This window comes from Phocoena sinus, chromosome 9 (genome assembly GCF_008692025.1).
Source record: "Phocoena sinus isolate mPhoSin1 chromosome 9, mPhoSin1.pri, whole genome shotgun sequence".
Classification (NCBI taxonomy): domain Eukaryota; kingdom Metazoa; phylum Chordata; class Mammalia; order Artiodactyla; family Phocoenidae; genus Phocoena; species Phocoena sinus.
The window spans coordinates 66060334-66076287 of record NC_045771.1 but is presented as its reverse complement, the minus strand read 5'-3'; the positions used below and the strand labels follow the sequence as shown (position 1 = coordinate 66076287).

General features: G+C 33.7%; 1 protein-coding gene across 1 annotated transcript in view; it reads left to right on the top strand.

Annotated features, from left to right (window-relative positions):
- VWDE (von Willebrand factor D and EGF domains) overlaps positions 1–15372 on the top strand; it is a 31603-nt gene extending 16231 nt beyond the window's left edge. Inside the window, 13 exon segments of the mRNA XM_032642579.1 lie at positions 1030–1048; positions 3166–3268; positions 3483–3520; positions 7772–7867; positions 7937–7997; positions 7999–8030; positions 9049–9144; positions 9723–9818; positions 11054–11149; positions 14307–14335; positions 14337–14403; positions 14508–14603; positions 15251–15372. Coding sequence (XP_032498470.1) covers positions 1030–1048; positions 3166–3268; positions 3483–3520; positions 7772–7867; positions 7937–7997; positions 7999–8030; positions 9049–9144; positions 9723–9818; positions 11054–11149; positions 14307–14335; positions 14337–14403; positions 14508–14603; positions 15251–15372 — 951 coding nt within the window.
- Positions 15373–15954: the final 582 nt, after the last annotated feature.

Here is a 15954-nt window from a genome sequence, read left to right as displayed (position 1 = left end):
CCTGCTCCTAGGTTCTTCATGAACATTTAAAAAAATTTTTAGATTCCATACGGTATTTTTCTCTTTCTGACTTACTTCATTCTGTATGACAGACTCTAGGTCCATCCACCTCACTACAAATAACTCAATTTCGTTTCTTTTTATGGCTGAGTAATGTTCCATTGTATATATGTGCCACATCTTCTTTATCCATTCATCTGTCTTGGACACTTAGGTTGCTTCCATGTCCTGGCTATTGTAAATACAGCCGCAATGAACATTTTGTACACCTTATTTTTGATGATTATTTATATGGTCTTCCTTTTCTTTATTTAAGTGGAATTTTATTTTAAGGAAAGCACTTTGAATTTACAAAGTACTTATTACATGGACAAGATAAAAACTTAAAACAGAAAATCATATTTTGGCATTGTTTTTACCTTTTCTCTAAATTGATTCTGAGATTGAGAATTTAAGGAGGAAATAACTTTTGTTTGTGTCTTTATCAAATAGTTATACACAAGAATTATGTTTATTTCCTGATTTTATGAGCAGAGCCTTTCTAAATGAGCCATGAAATATTCTAACCCCAATGAAATAAGACACATAATAGAAAGTGTAATATATATGTATTATTTCATTCACTTCAAAGTCGCTCAAGAGAGTTGTCATTACATTGTTCTTGGCAGAATAAACCATATGACATCACACTATAATTAAGCGATTTGACAAGAGAGAATTTTATAGGTTTATATTTTCTTGGAAAGTACATTTTATTCTTACTTTCAGATATATATTTTCCTGTGATATTTTTTCTCATACTACTTCCCTCCTCCAAATAGCTTATCAATAAAGAGTACACTCTGGAATTCATTAACACTATACAGAACTATAGAAAGGAAGAAAATATATTCACTAGCCAAAACAATCTTACATATTTTCTTTCTCACCCTGTTTAGAATGTTTGTGTATTTTATTTGTAATACAATTAGGTTTTTTTTAATATTTATATTCCATTTTGAATTTCCTTCACACTCTGGTTGATTTTAGTTTTATACTTATTTGGAAGGTATGTGAAATATTATCATGGTTCTAACACTTGATGCCATACAACAGGTATACAACACAGAGAAATGTCACTATCTTCTCATCCCTACCTCCCTCTTCCCATTACCCCTTCTTTCCATCCTGTTCCCATCCATCCCCTGAAGGTATCCACTCTCATTACTTTCTAGTTTTTCCTTACTGTGTGTCTTTTGCACAAAGGAGACGGTAAATTCCTTCTTTTTTTATATGAATACTAGCACATTACATATGTTCTTTTCTACTTTTGCAGTAATAACTTTAGACAAGTTTTTAGCCAGAGAGCCAACCACCCAACCATTTCCTTCACTCTCCCCCAAAGCTGCTAGGACTTTACAGAATCCAATTTTTAAACAACTTACTTATAGGATTAAATCCAAGTTGTTATCCTAGAAACAAATGGCCCTTCATGATCCAGCTCTTGTCTGTTTTTGGAGGCTTGAACTTCAAGCATGTGCTCTAGGAAAATCCCATGCTATTTCATGCATCGCTGTCTTTTCACATGGCGTTCACTCCAACCTTGCTAACTCGCACTCACTCTGTTTCTGCTCCCAGTGTCCAAATGGCAGTCTCCTTTTTTACTTTCAAGAGAAGTGCTGTCTTCTTTTTCAAAGCCTTCGTGACTGTGCTGGTTAGACTTAGTGGCTTCTTTCTCTCTCATTATTATTTGAATCTTGGTTATAGCAATAAGAAAATGTTTTATTGTTTGTCTTTTCCTCTGTGATCTCTTTTCATCAGAATATCCTCAGTACCTATAGATATTCCCAAAATATTGATGAATGGAAAAGAAATAGAACCTTGTTTAGTCCTCATTTGGGGTAGGCTCTCCACACAGAGGGGTGGAAATAACCCCTAAATTCCCAGTCATTGCCTGAAGTCTTGTTCCTACACACAAAACCAAGAGACCCTGTATCCATCTAAGTGTCGACATCATGACTACCCTGAGACATTGTTGTCATTCCCCTCTGCTAGAAGGGAACCACTGATATATCTGCTAGACCAGACTGTATACACTCCCTTAAATATGGAGATTTGTTCTGGGGCTCACTCTTTCAGCCACATAGTTTCTACTAGCCACAAACTAGTGTGTTCTTGCCTTCCATTCTTTTTCCTGCTGACCTACAATATTGAAGCATCAGCACACTTACTATTTCCGAGCCACAGAAAGAATTACACAGTCATAAATTTTTTAAAAATCTGAATCTAAATTTTGGTAATAAGATACATCTTTTTAGTTTTCTGTGTAGTTATCAGTACCCAGAACATTATCCTTGCTTTTCTTCTTTAGACAACAATGCATTTCAATACTGAAAAATAGTACTCAAAGTTTAAATATGATATGCCATTGAGTTATTAAATAGGGTGAACTGGTTAGAATTTATTTAGTTTAAGTTACATAGATTCAATTGAACTAGCTTGAGCAAAAATGATATTTATTATGAGGATAATGCATTTTTCACAGAATCAGGATAGAGTATGACTGCTGAATTCTCAGGAAAAAAAAGCTTAAACTTGGGACTTGAACACCACGAAGACTCAGTTTGTCTGCATATGTGTGTGTGTGTGTGTATGTGTGTGTATCTGTCACGGTTCTGCTTTTCTCTGTTTGTGGGCTTCATTTTTCCCTTTCACTAGATATTAGCTTTCTCCACATAGTGAAAAATGTGGGCATCAACAGCTCCATAACTTTTTATTAAATAAATTGACTTATTTTATTTATTTTTGTCTGTGTTGGGTCTTCGTTGCCGTGCATGGGCTTTCTCTAGTTGCCGCGAGTGGGGACTACTCTTCATTGCGGTACGTGGGTTTCTTGTTGCGGTGGCTTCTCTTGCTGCAGAGTATGGGCTCTAGGCGCGCGGGCTTCAGTAGTTGTGGCACGCAGACTCAGTAGTGGTGGCTCGCGGGCTCTAGGGCGCAGGCTCAGTAGTTGTGGCGCATGGACTTCGTTGCTTCGTGGCATGAGGGATCTTCCCGGACCAGGGCTCGAACCTGTGTCCCCTGCACTGGCAGGCGGATTCTTAACCACTGCGCCACCAGGGAAGCCCAGTGCTTTAGTTTTATAACAGTTTAATTCTGATCTGTTTTTCATGTATACATTTACAGTTGAAACACAGTTTTTAAATGAATTTACTACACATACTGTGGTTCTCACAAGGTCTGACAACAGTGTAACTAAGGAAGAAGATGGTAAAAATGCCAATCAGGGGCTTCCCTGGTGGCGCAGTGGTTGAGAGTCCATCTGCCGATGCAGGGGACAGGGTTCGTGCCCCGGTCCGGGAAGATCCCACATGCTGCGGAGCGGCTAGGCCCGTGAGCCATGGCCGCTGAGCCTGCGCATCCGGAGCCTGTGCTCCGCAACGGGAAAGGCCACAACAGTGAGAGGCCCACGTACCGCAAAAAAAAATATATGCCGATCAGAGGGAGAGGAATGTTAGGCCAACAAATGGAAATGCCTCTAGTAAGTAATGGTCTTAGTTAAACTCTAATGACAAGTAATACCTCTCATTTGTTTTCCAGAAGATTACCGTATTTACTCGTCAGGAATTTTTACTTTCAAATAGTTCACCTAAGATTATATAATGCAGTTTACAAATTATTCTTTTTCTTGCTAATCTTTTGAATCCTCTGGCTTATATTCTAGAAAAGTGATTCACGTTGTGTAATGAGCAAATTATATCATTATTTAAGGTGATTTCAGAGAAGCTTATGGTTGGAAGTGACCATTTCAAACTTACATTCTATAAATCCCTGGTCATTCATCATCTACTCAAACTCTAAACGTATGAGAAGCTCATTATTTCATAAGGCCTTTCCTTCTTCATAGTGTTTTCTTTATAACTCTTTGTTTTATTCAATAATACTCTATTACTGTCTTCATAACAATCTTCCACATTTCTCATTACCTTTCTTTATGCCTTTGCATATTGTAATATCAGCTGTTTATCTTGCAAGATATCATTGCATTTGTTCATTCTGCAAGGTGTTGTTGATTATTGCAATATAGGAAAGCTATCTTGATTGTAATGTTATTCATGCATCTGGTTGCCTTACTAAATACTCTTATTTACACTATTTTTTTATAGTTGATTCTCTTCTTGATTTTATACGTAAAACATAATATTTTTTGCAAATACTGAGTTTGTCTCTCATTTACTTTCTTATAGTAACTAAGATTTAGTCTGTATTTATGATGTGCCAGCATTAGGAAAATATTTTTAATATATTATTTCATTCGATCCTCATAATAGATAGCTATATATAGTAACTCTTCTTATTTCCATTTTACAGATGAGTAAACAGAGGCACCTATGGGTTAAGCAATCTGTTCAGATTTACAGAGTTTGTAAATTACAGAGGCAAGACTTGAACCTGAGCAATCTAATGGACCTGTTCCAGCTCTCAAACTTAGGCTGTGATTATAGTGGCTGAGACCTCCAGTTCAAAGTGTGTAGGGATTGTAATAGCTTTGTTTCTTAATGGTTTCAATGGGAATTCTTCTCATGTTTCACCAGTGAATATGATATCACTGTAGGTTTCTGCTAGAATTTTCCTTTCACTGATTGCTTTCTCAGAATTCTCTCTAGTTTTAAGTCATGAGTGGGTTTTACATTTTATCAAATGCTCTTTCAGATCAATTATTACTTGCTACAATTTCTGTTAATGTTTCCATGGATTAACTTTCTCAGAATGTTTTTAACAAAAAAAATTGATGTATCAAATTACTTTTTAACATTATTTTATATTATTTTCTTCACTAATATCTTGATATAATTATGTTAGTTGAGATATAAGTCTATTTCATCCTGATGTGATTATATATTACACTGCTGCACTTGATCTGATTTAAATGAAATACTAGTATTTCATTTTAAATTTTTATGTATTTTCATAAATAATATTGGCTATAAGATTATGCCACTCTGACAAAATGTTTATGTTTCATCTCTTTGTGTGTGTTGCAATAGTTTTGTAAAATATTCTTTCCTTGAAATTTGGTTAATATTTTTCCATTAGATAAGCTGTCCTGGCATTATTTTAGGAAGTTATTTTAGATTATTTTTCTATTTCTTTCAAAGTAATTTTTCTATCACCTACTCTATCTCTTCTTCAGTCAACTTAATCATTTATATTTTGCAAAAAAATCATTTGTCTCATTGAGATTTCAAATTCTTAGTTTAAAATTATATGTAGTATTCTTATATAAGTTAAAATTCTTTTCATATATATAGCTTTTTCTGTTTTCTCATCTTCAAAGTAGTTTAGTTATATCTTTCCATTGTTTTTTTTCTGGATAGAACTTGCCAAGGGTTATCTATTTAATTGTTTTTTTCAAATAATCATTGAAATTTGCTTTTCTGTTAAGTATCTGTTTGTAACTTTTCTTTGACTTTTTGTTGATTTGTAAGGGTACTTTACATATTCTGGCCACTGATCCTTTACATAATGTGTACTTGAAATTATCTTTTTTATCTCTATGGCTTGCCTTATCTATGTTGTCTTTTTATGCAGAAATATTAAAATTTTATGTAGTCAATATACTGCTTAATATTCTGTGTTATCTTGTATATCCAAATAGATTATATAAGTTCCTAGAAGGCAGGAAGTATGTGATAACTTCTTATTGCTGCACGAATCTTAGTATAGTGTTTATACAAGTAACAGACATTAAATGAGGGAATGAATTACCTAATGTTAAATACTGTGGGTAGAGCAGAGCATTAACAGATGTTATTGACTAACATTTCTTTTTCTTTTTTGGTTGTTTAGACATAAATTTGCAACAACTATCAACAGAACATTCACTAATTGATGCAAGCTCTATCCACAGTTCTGCAACTATGAAAAAGTTCTTGGATACAATTGACATCTCACACTTCTCATTAAAATGAGTCACAACTCGAATGAATCATTCAAAGAAGGCTATTTCCCATCAGATATCAGATTTTGAACATGTGGATCATACCCCCAGTACAAACCTCAGTCTGGAGGAGTTGGAAGTTCCTACAAACAACCATAGTTCTTTAAGCATTAACCTGAATAGTTCCCATGGCGAAGTAAAGGATGTTATCCAGGGCAGGATCCATCCAAACAGAGGCAGGAGGATATAATTCTCAAACTATGGTCTCCCCAAGGTTACACACAGCATAAGGATGGGTGTGCATCATCACTTACTAGAGCCATCGCTATTTTGCCAGAAAAGCCTGGATTGACCAAAATATTAAGTTGTGCTGAATCCCCTTGCTTTCTTGGTGTTTCCTGTGTGCCAATCAAAGATGGGCACTTCCAATGTGGATGCTGCCCCTTTGGATATTACGGAGATGGTATCAAATGCAGAGGTAGTATGAAAACTCTTCAAAACTTACAAAGAAAAGAAAACTATCCAGTTCACGTTTAAGTACTTAAGAAGATTTGCTCTTCTATTGATTAATTTTTGTTTACTCTATTTAGTTCACTAACTTCTATTCATTTTATTTGTGCATATTCTCTTCACATTTCAAAAAAATAATATTGATGTTTCTTAATTTTTTTCATAGTTAATATTAAATAGCATTACAACTATATAATACATTATAAATATATGTATTAAGTATCTACTGTGTTTTAGGGCCTTTGGAAAAGATTTTGTATCAATTATGTCATATAATCCACAAGGACCCCACATACTGGGCATTATTTTTCCCATTATACAGAAGAGAAAGCAGAGCCTCCCAGGGCTAACTGACTTTCCTGGCAATAAGCAGCTAGATATAAAATAATGGTGTGAATAACACTGTGGTTTGGGTTCTTTTCAGCTCACAGAGGGTATTTAGCACTTTAAATTACTAATTCTGGCATATTTGCTTATTTGTATAAACTAGGTTTCTCTGTAATTCCTCCAGCACTTGAGAATAAAACAAGTTAGGCATCACTTTAATTTTGAAAGGAGTGTTTACTTCTTTTCATAATCATCAGCATTGTTTTCTTTGATACAAATCAAATTTCTGGCTTAGAAGCTACTTTTTGTTGTTGATATTGTTCTGTTGTTATTGTTTTGTTTGTGTTTTGATTTGTTTGAGACCAACTTAAGCAACAAAGCTGTTGGAGTATTCCTTTGTTCTCAGTTACCTAGAGGAACTTCATTTTTTCTTTCTTCTGTAGGAATAATGATAATAACCTTCAATTCTTACATGTTTATAGTATAAAACTCCTTATTATTAGCAAATAAAACAGAAAAAAACCTCATGCATTTCAGTTACCTCAGGAAGTGTTAAATGACTAATAGTTAGAATATGTCAGGTTGTTAGAGAAGCTTAAGAAATACAAACCTATAAGCTTATGATGTGGTCCTGGCATCTTGCTGTTTTACGTTCTGATTATCCCTGCCATTCACCAACATTTACCTAATTGGTATCTGAAACTTCATTGCTCTCTGAAAGACTAATTCCATTTATGGTTAGCAGCCATCTCCAACATCAGGTTTTGCTATGGGAGTAATTTCCTCATATGGTATGTTTTTCTTACCCTATTAATCATTTATCTCAGTCATTCTAGTAGTAAAACAAATATGAGGGGAAAAAATAATTTTATGGATGTATGCAGTCGTTACTGTTTAATAGCAATGTCCAAAATTTTCAATTTCAGAGAATTTTACTTTTATTATACAATTAAGCTTACGGGCAATGTGTACATACTGTATCTATAATTCAGCCTTTTCCCTTGATTTCTGCAGCCATTTGTAGGCATCCATGTGGAAAAAACAGGGAGTGTGTTGCCCCAAACATATGTGAATGTAAACCTGGTTATGCTGGTTCTAACTGCCAAACCGGTAGGTACAGCACTCATTAGTTTGCATGGATAATTGATATTTCTAAACCATGAGCTTTATTCTATACAGCTATATGTCATCCTGATTGCAGAAACCATGGAGAATGTATTAAGCCTAACATTTGTGAATGCCCCCAGACATGGTGGAGCTACCTGTGATGAAGGTGATAATTCAAATTAAAAATCAAATAATAAAGCCAAAATAATTCAATCTTTTCTTTAAAAACTTTTTAAAGATAATTCACATTTACTGTGTACATATTAATATACACTTATTAATGCTGGTGAGGGAATCCAGGTTTGTTAATATTTATTAAAAATAATTTATTGAAGATTTTAAAAACTTAAATTTACAAAATCAGAGGGCCAAAGAGCAGTAGCTCACTCATCCTGGGTAAAAGTATCTTCAGAAATATTTTTTTGTTATATTTTTAGTTATATGGTACCATATCCCTAACAAATATTTTAGCTTCAAACAAAGGACACATGCTTATTGAATAACTTGTCAAGCATGGTTCCAAGAAACTCTTAAATACCAAATAATTAGAAGATATCAGGTAGTAGGAAGAAACCTAAAAAATGATTTTTAAACACATGTCTATAGCCATATAATTTTATTGCCTTGGTTGAAATCTTAAGTGGAGAGTTTAGGAAATGGCATTCCTAAAATAGATAATATTTTAAGGAAACAAATTTGTTATTTTTTAAATAATATTTTAAAAGAATATATTTTAGTAGATTGTAGATGTATAATTATTATAAACTGAGAGCGATGTTAAATGTCTTCGTGACAAGGCAAGGCACAAATTAACAAATTACAGTAAACGGAGTGAACTAACAGAAACATTCAATATTAATTGCATATGAAAATAATTATAGGAATATAACTATCTGTAGGGCAGGAATGCCTAAGTCCAAGTCTCAATTTTCAGAAGAAACCTAAGATTGTATATTTCCATCCAGTTAACCAAAAGTTTTATAAACCAAAACATGCTGATGATTTATAGGTGTTTTTAGAGTGTGAACTCACAGTCAATCCCACAGAACTAAATTTCATGCTAAAATAGAACTGAGTGTACTATAAATTGCTCTTACCAGTAGGTTTTATGGTGGCTGTGCTTCATAAATATAAACTGACTTTTTCTTAATTAAGAGCTGACTTAACATAATCTGTGTCTGCAGAACACTGCAGACCACCTTGTCAACATGGTGGGACCTGCTTGGCTGGAAATCTCTGCACTTGTCCTTATGGTTTTGTAGGACCAAGGTGTGAAACAAGTAAGCAAAGCTCTCTTGCACTCTAATATAACTGCTCCTTTGAATAGCTGATTGCTTTAATGCTAACTGAGATAAACCCAAACGCTAAGCAAAAAATATACCTTCTTCCTGATCTACTATGACGATTACCATTCTGCCTACCAGTGGGAGCACTGGGTGTTAGTACTAAGATAAAGAAGCTTGTTCTTAGAAACAACTGTTTTCTTGACCCTATCCATAACCACTTCTTTGAGATAACAAGAATTCTAATTTGTTCACTTGTATATAAATTTATCTCATTTAATTTATGTCTATGATTACTTTCATCAGTAACTAATAATTTTCCCAAATAGCTAAATCTTGTTTACCATTCATCTGAGTGGGTTTCTACTTTCCCCATGTCTATTAACAACAACAAAAATAACTGAACGTGAAAATTGGAAACCATTTAAAGCCAAAATATAAATTGTTTTTATCTCTCTCTGATCTTATTCATTAGATGATGTGATTGGCAGTTATGAGCAACTAGGTCATAGCCAATAATATGACCAATTCCAAGCCTAATTTACCCTTCTTTTATTTCTTTCCTGTGATCTTAGTAGTTTGTAACAGGCACTGTGAAAATGAAGGCAAATGCCTTACACCAGATGTTTGCCAGTGCAAGCCTGGCTGGTATGGACCCACCTGTAACACAGGTAAAATCAGAAATATTTTCAATAAACATGTCGTTTAAAAGAAATTTTAAATTCATCAGTGTCCTAAGGACTTGCACCCAAAAACATAAAACTAGACTGACAAAGTTTTTATTTCAGACAGATTTTTAAAACCCGATGTCTCATCTTCATTCTTTTTCTTCTTGTATTAGCCCATAGAGTGTATTCCAGCTTTACTGCTATCCAACCCAATCAATACTTTGTTTTTTGGCCTTTATTTTTTTTCCCTCATCCGCTTGCCTTATAGCGGAGAGAATCATATCTGTGTTGCATATTCAGGTCTCTTTCAAGTTTTTTATCACAACATACACATTCTATTTCATTAAACATTCAAGCAATTCTGAGTTAAGTGGACACCATAACATTATTCTATTTATTTCTCACAGTATCAGGCTTAATTCTTTGGCAGTGGTGTTTGCAATTATCTATGTTTAATTTAATCCATTATGATCTAATGACTTTTCTCAACATATATTTAATTAAATGTTCATAGCTTGACAACTGTGTATGAAGCATGATGCAAGGGGGAACAATTTCATGTTTGTCCCAATTTCAAGTAGCATATCAGTGAAGGAGACATGGGATACAATTATAAAAAAGACTATGATACAAGTTGTGTTATAAGTGATGTAATAAATGCACAGCTCCTTGGAAGCAGAGAAAAGAGAAATTAATTCTGGCAAGTGCAGTTAGGAAGAAAATTGTGTAGACTTTGGAGAATTGGCAAAATCTGCATTGAAAAATGGAATTGGGGGTGACTTTCAAAGTGAAACAAATGTAAAGAAGCAAAAACAAAGCATGTTTTCGAAGTGTGCTAGGACTTAAATGCAGTGTTCCTATTTGAATTGGGAAGGTGACTTGAAGAGCTACACAGGGCTGCATGAAGTTGAGCAGATTACAGACTATCCTGTTTGTGCTGTTGAATTGCCTTCTCCTAACTTCCAATCATTTTTCCAGCTTACCGAGGGCATTCTGAATTCTAATCAAAGCCTCCACATTCTTAGCTTGGTAATATCTGTAAACTTAATGAACAAACTTTCAAAGCTATTATCCAGTTATTTCTCTTCTCTTACGTTTGGCAAAGTCTAAGTAACTATGGGTTTTACTGGCAGTGAAAATAAAATATTTCATTATGCACCATTTTGTACTTCAGTACAGCTTTCATTTTTTTAAATAACAAAACGTTTAAGGTCTTTCTTCCTCCTGCTGTTCATTAGCTTTGTGTGACCCGGTTTGCCTCAATGGTGGTTCCTGTAATAAGCCAAACACTTGCCTCTGTCCAAATGGATTCTTTGGTGCACAGTGTCAGAATGGTAATTACTCTTTCTTTATAAATAAAAAGGCAAAGGGAAAGTCAGACACAAACAGAGCTCTGGTTAAGCACAAGACAAGTTTCAAAGGGAAGATGCTATTTATTTACTCTAATTCTTCTGCTGTTGCAGTTTTGGTCACCAAATGACCAGTTCACAGAAATATATGAGTTATTATGTAAAATGTTTATTTATTCAACATATGTTAGGCTCACGACCTTGGCACATTTGTAGGACCAAGATGTGAAACAAAAAGCAAAGTTCTCTTGCAGTCTTTCATGTGAAATGATGTAATTTTTGTTGCCTTCTCAGCAAAAATTTTTGATTTACTGTCAATCTAATGTCCACTGTTATCTCATGATCTCTCATGCTTTAGTTTCATTAAACACTTATGAAGAGCCACCTATGCACAGCACTGTGCAAGGTGATATGGGGACATAAAGATGTACCATTTTCCCCCCTCATGGCCTGTTATTTTAACACTTTCCTTCATAGAGTTAATGCTACAAGTTTTTTCAGAATAATGGGCATGACCTGAAGTTGAACACATAGGCATGAAATAATGTCAATAAAAGAAATTTTAAATGTATCTTCTGCATCTTCATATTTTTGAGTGTATGCAAATATAGAGTAGATTTTTAGTATAAAACGTGCCAGAATATGTCATAATTTAACTCCTAAAATATATATTTTCTTTGTCTTGTTACAGTTTGATTTGCACTCCTATTTTTTTAACTTGGAGGTTAGCTAGGATTCTGAGATTGAAATTAATGTGGAGAAGAAACCATCATTCTAATACTAGAAATTTGAGCACACAAATGAGTTTTTCTAGTTCAGATTTCTGTTAAGAAACTAGGTTATGAAAATGGAAAGTTAAGACTAAATTAAGGCAAATCTTGAAAACTAGGAGACTTACTAAATGCACGTTTAAGAGTTTTAGGTAGGGTTTTGAGTGGAGAATATAAGGAGGTAAATAAAAAGCATGTCTATCACGCTATTTGCAGTAGACGTAAGATATAGTAAGAAAAGTTCTGTAAAATGTATATGCCAATGATATAACTGGGTAAAGCAGGGGCTCTAAATTACTAAATTGAACTAAAAATTATCTAATGAACATATGTCATGTTATAGTTTTTGGAATTAGCAGTCTCTACAATTTCCTAGTGGCATGGATATCAGAAATTTACTTATAGTCTCCAGGCCTCAGACTTCTTTACTTTCAAGTTTGAACTAGACCGTTGCTGTCAAGTGCAAATGACACATACAGTGGACCACCTGCAAGTACAGTCAGCACATGGCTAGCTACCATTAAGTAATGGTATTATTGTCATAAGGCATGTTACAGAAAGTGCAGAAGAAATGAAAACATGCATGATCTTTATTTTTATTAGATCACATCCCCTTGTGAGGGACTGAAGGGAAGGGAAGATGGTATACACATGGAAAGCCAGTGAATAAAATTAGGCAGAATATGGTTAAAAGTAATATGAGGAGTATATTCTGTGTATTCTATAGGATTTCAAAAGAGGAAGATAGACACTGAGCTGGAAACATCATGAAAGGTTAAACTACTCTATTAATAAGCAAGACTTAAAATGTGTGGCTGGAGAGATGATTAAATATATCTTTCAGTTTCCTTCATCCTTTAAATGCCATGAACCCATTCCACAGAAAGTGAGGCCAGATTACTTGGCTCATTTTGGAGTTTGGTGGAAGATCCATCTGAGGCCTGGAGAATCTCATGAATATATACATGAAAGTGGGTTTTCTCCTAAACCTCCTTTTCTTAAAATGTGATTGCGGTGGGCATGACCGAGCCCAAGTTTATGTCATTTCTCTATATTACTTTAATTATATATACTTTTCTGTATACATGTAGTATTTATCTCTACACTCAAGTTTTGTAGAGTAGATGAGTATTGATTATAACAAGGCTATGCATTACAAAAGGGTCTTTTATTCTTTTCAAGTTTTAAATTTCTAACCACAGGCATTTCCCATGGTGCTTTTGTAATGGAAAGAATACACCTTTCTTAATAAATAGAAATAATTTTAAATTGTATAAAGATTAGGAAGCAGAAAATGTAAGAGCATTTCTCCATAATAAAAAGTACCAATAAAAATGCCAGAGAAAGTAAACTCAACATTAACCAGAAAAGGCTCAGTCTAAAATAGTGGAAATTATCCATTTGCTGAAACATTCAGTTAATATTGTTTTTATACGTTAAGTACTTCATTATTTTCACTTATAAATCTATTTGAAATCAGTTGAAGTTTTCTTAGTGTTTGGAAATTTAAAAAGCAGCTATTAAAGATGGATCTAATTCAATTCAAATGGGGAGACTGTCTACCAAGGCCCTATTACCAAAACCAGTTAGTTTGACATTCACTTTTAAAACACAAACTAAAATCCACTTAATCATCATTTAAGGAAAATTAAATTTAAAAATGTATAGGCAGGTTTGCCTATGTATTATTGTTTTTTAAATAACTGCATTTAATTGTCATATCAGTAAGAAATATGAAGCAATAAAAATCCTCTCATAAAAGATTATAAACATTAACTTCTGAACTCCATGGAACAGAATCATATACATAGAAGATACTAGTACAGTGTATTCAGGATTATCCAATAAATATTCCTGACAAAACCAAAGATTTATTGTTAAAAAGATTTTTCGCCAGGCATTCACAGGAATAAGTCACATATAAAGCTCTGCCTTCGTGACCTGAGTAGGTATCCAAAAGTTAACTTCAAAGTTTTTTCTAAACATCATGTGACCAATGTTGAGTTTTTCTAATTTCCACAGGAACAGATATTCTTATTTTGAGCTTGGTTTTGACTTATTTTCTTGGTTTTTCCCAGGTCATTTCACTCTATATGCACTCTAATACTGAAGGCTCCACTGGTTATGAACAACACATTTCATAATTCACCAATACATTTCAAATTGTGCTAACCCACTAGCAACTTACAGCTATAAGCATTGTATTTTATGACTTAGAAAGGATGGTTTTAATGACTTGCAGTGGTGATCTTTTATTTTAATAACACATTTCTCTGCCTTATGTCCCCATAGATATAAGCACATGATGCAATATGTAATACATAATAATTGAATACGTGATATTCACAGATTGCTGTCATGTGTTCCTTTAGCTATCTGTCACCCTCCCTGTAAGAATGGTGGGTCACTGCATGAGAAATAACGTGTGTGCCTGTCCTCAAGGATACACTGGTAGGAGATGCCAAAAAAGTAAGACACTACTAAATGTGTTTGCCAACTACATGTAAAGCAAACATATTAAACAGCAAAACTATTGATATCTAAGAACTGATATTTCATCCTTTTACCTTAAGGTATCTGTGATCTCATATGCATTAATGGAGGAAAGTGCGTGGGACCAAGTGTTTGCTCTTGTCCTTCTGGCTGGACAGGGAAACAGTGCAACACACGTAAGAGAAATACTCTTAAAATGCTGAAGTCTACATGGGAACATAAAGCAGAATTTCAGACAAAGAGCATTTTCCTTGTTTTCTGTTTCCTTGTTTTTATTTTTTTTATTTGTTCCTACTTTAGAATATATCTTTTCGAAAGAGAAAGGGTAAAATGCCAAGTCCTCTGAACTCATCCTTTCAGGTTAGTGGAGGTAGAGGATATCCTGTATTTTCCGGTCTGTTCAGTACAGTTGCCAGGATAAATGACAAGTCTTTAAGTCCTGGTCTCTCAGTCTTAAGTAGGAGTCAGGGGAAGGTTTTTAAAAAATTACTCATTCCTTGGTCCCATCTCAGACCAATTCAGAACCTCCTGAGATGGGGTACCACTGCTTTTGAGATGATGGCAGCTCTCCTCATTCAAATGTTTCATTTTTTTTCTTTTTATAAATTATTATTTAAAATTAGCAGCTATTATAACATATTGGCGAAAGTGTAAAATGAGAAGCAACATAAATGTCTAACAATTGGGGAAAAGCTTTAAGGGAAAAGATCCTTTAATCATTGATTTTTAACTGTTTCTCTTTTTTTAATGAAAATTTTTATGGTTTATGATAGGATTTGACTAGTAAATTAAATTATTAACTTGTTTATTTCTCTACTTGCAGCTATCTGCTTTCAGAAATGTAAAAATGGTGGTGAGTGTATTGCTCCTAGCATATGCCATTGTCCTACGACATCGGAAGGAGCACAGTGTCAAATACATAAGGCTACAGAATTTGCTTTCTAATCTATGTTCTGAATTTGAATCTATTATAATTATCAAACAAAGTATAGCTTTAGGAGAAATATATAGGGTAAAATAAGTCCCAGCATGCTGATCCATTAAAAAGAGAGTTCTAGAAATAAAAGGATATCATCTATTTCTATACTCATTTAAAAAAAGAAAGTATGGTGTATTATGTTAATATTTTGTGTGACATAGATAACTCCAAATTACGATCTGTGGGTTGCCAGTGAAGTTCTCTTAGGTAGACTGAAGAAGGTTTTTTTTTTATTTTAAAAGATCTTTCTTTTTCCTCCAGTTTTATTGCAATATAATTGACATTCTGCACTGTATAAGTTTAAGGTATACAGCATAACGATTTGACTTACATAAATCATGAAATAATTACAATAAGTTTAGTGAATATCCATCACATAATACAGCTACAACATTAAAGAAACAGAAAAAAATGTTTTTTCCTTGTGATGAGAACTTTTACTTTCTTAAAACTTTCATATATAATGTATAGCAGTGTTAATTATATTTATTGTGTTGTATGTTACATCCCTAGTACTTATTTAGCTTATAACTAGAAGTTTGTATCTT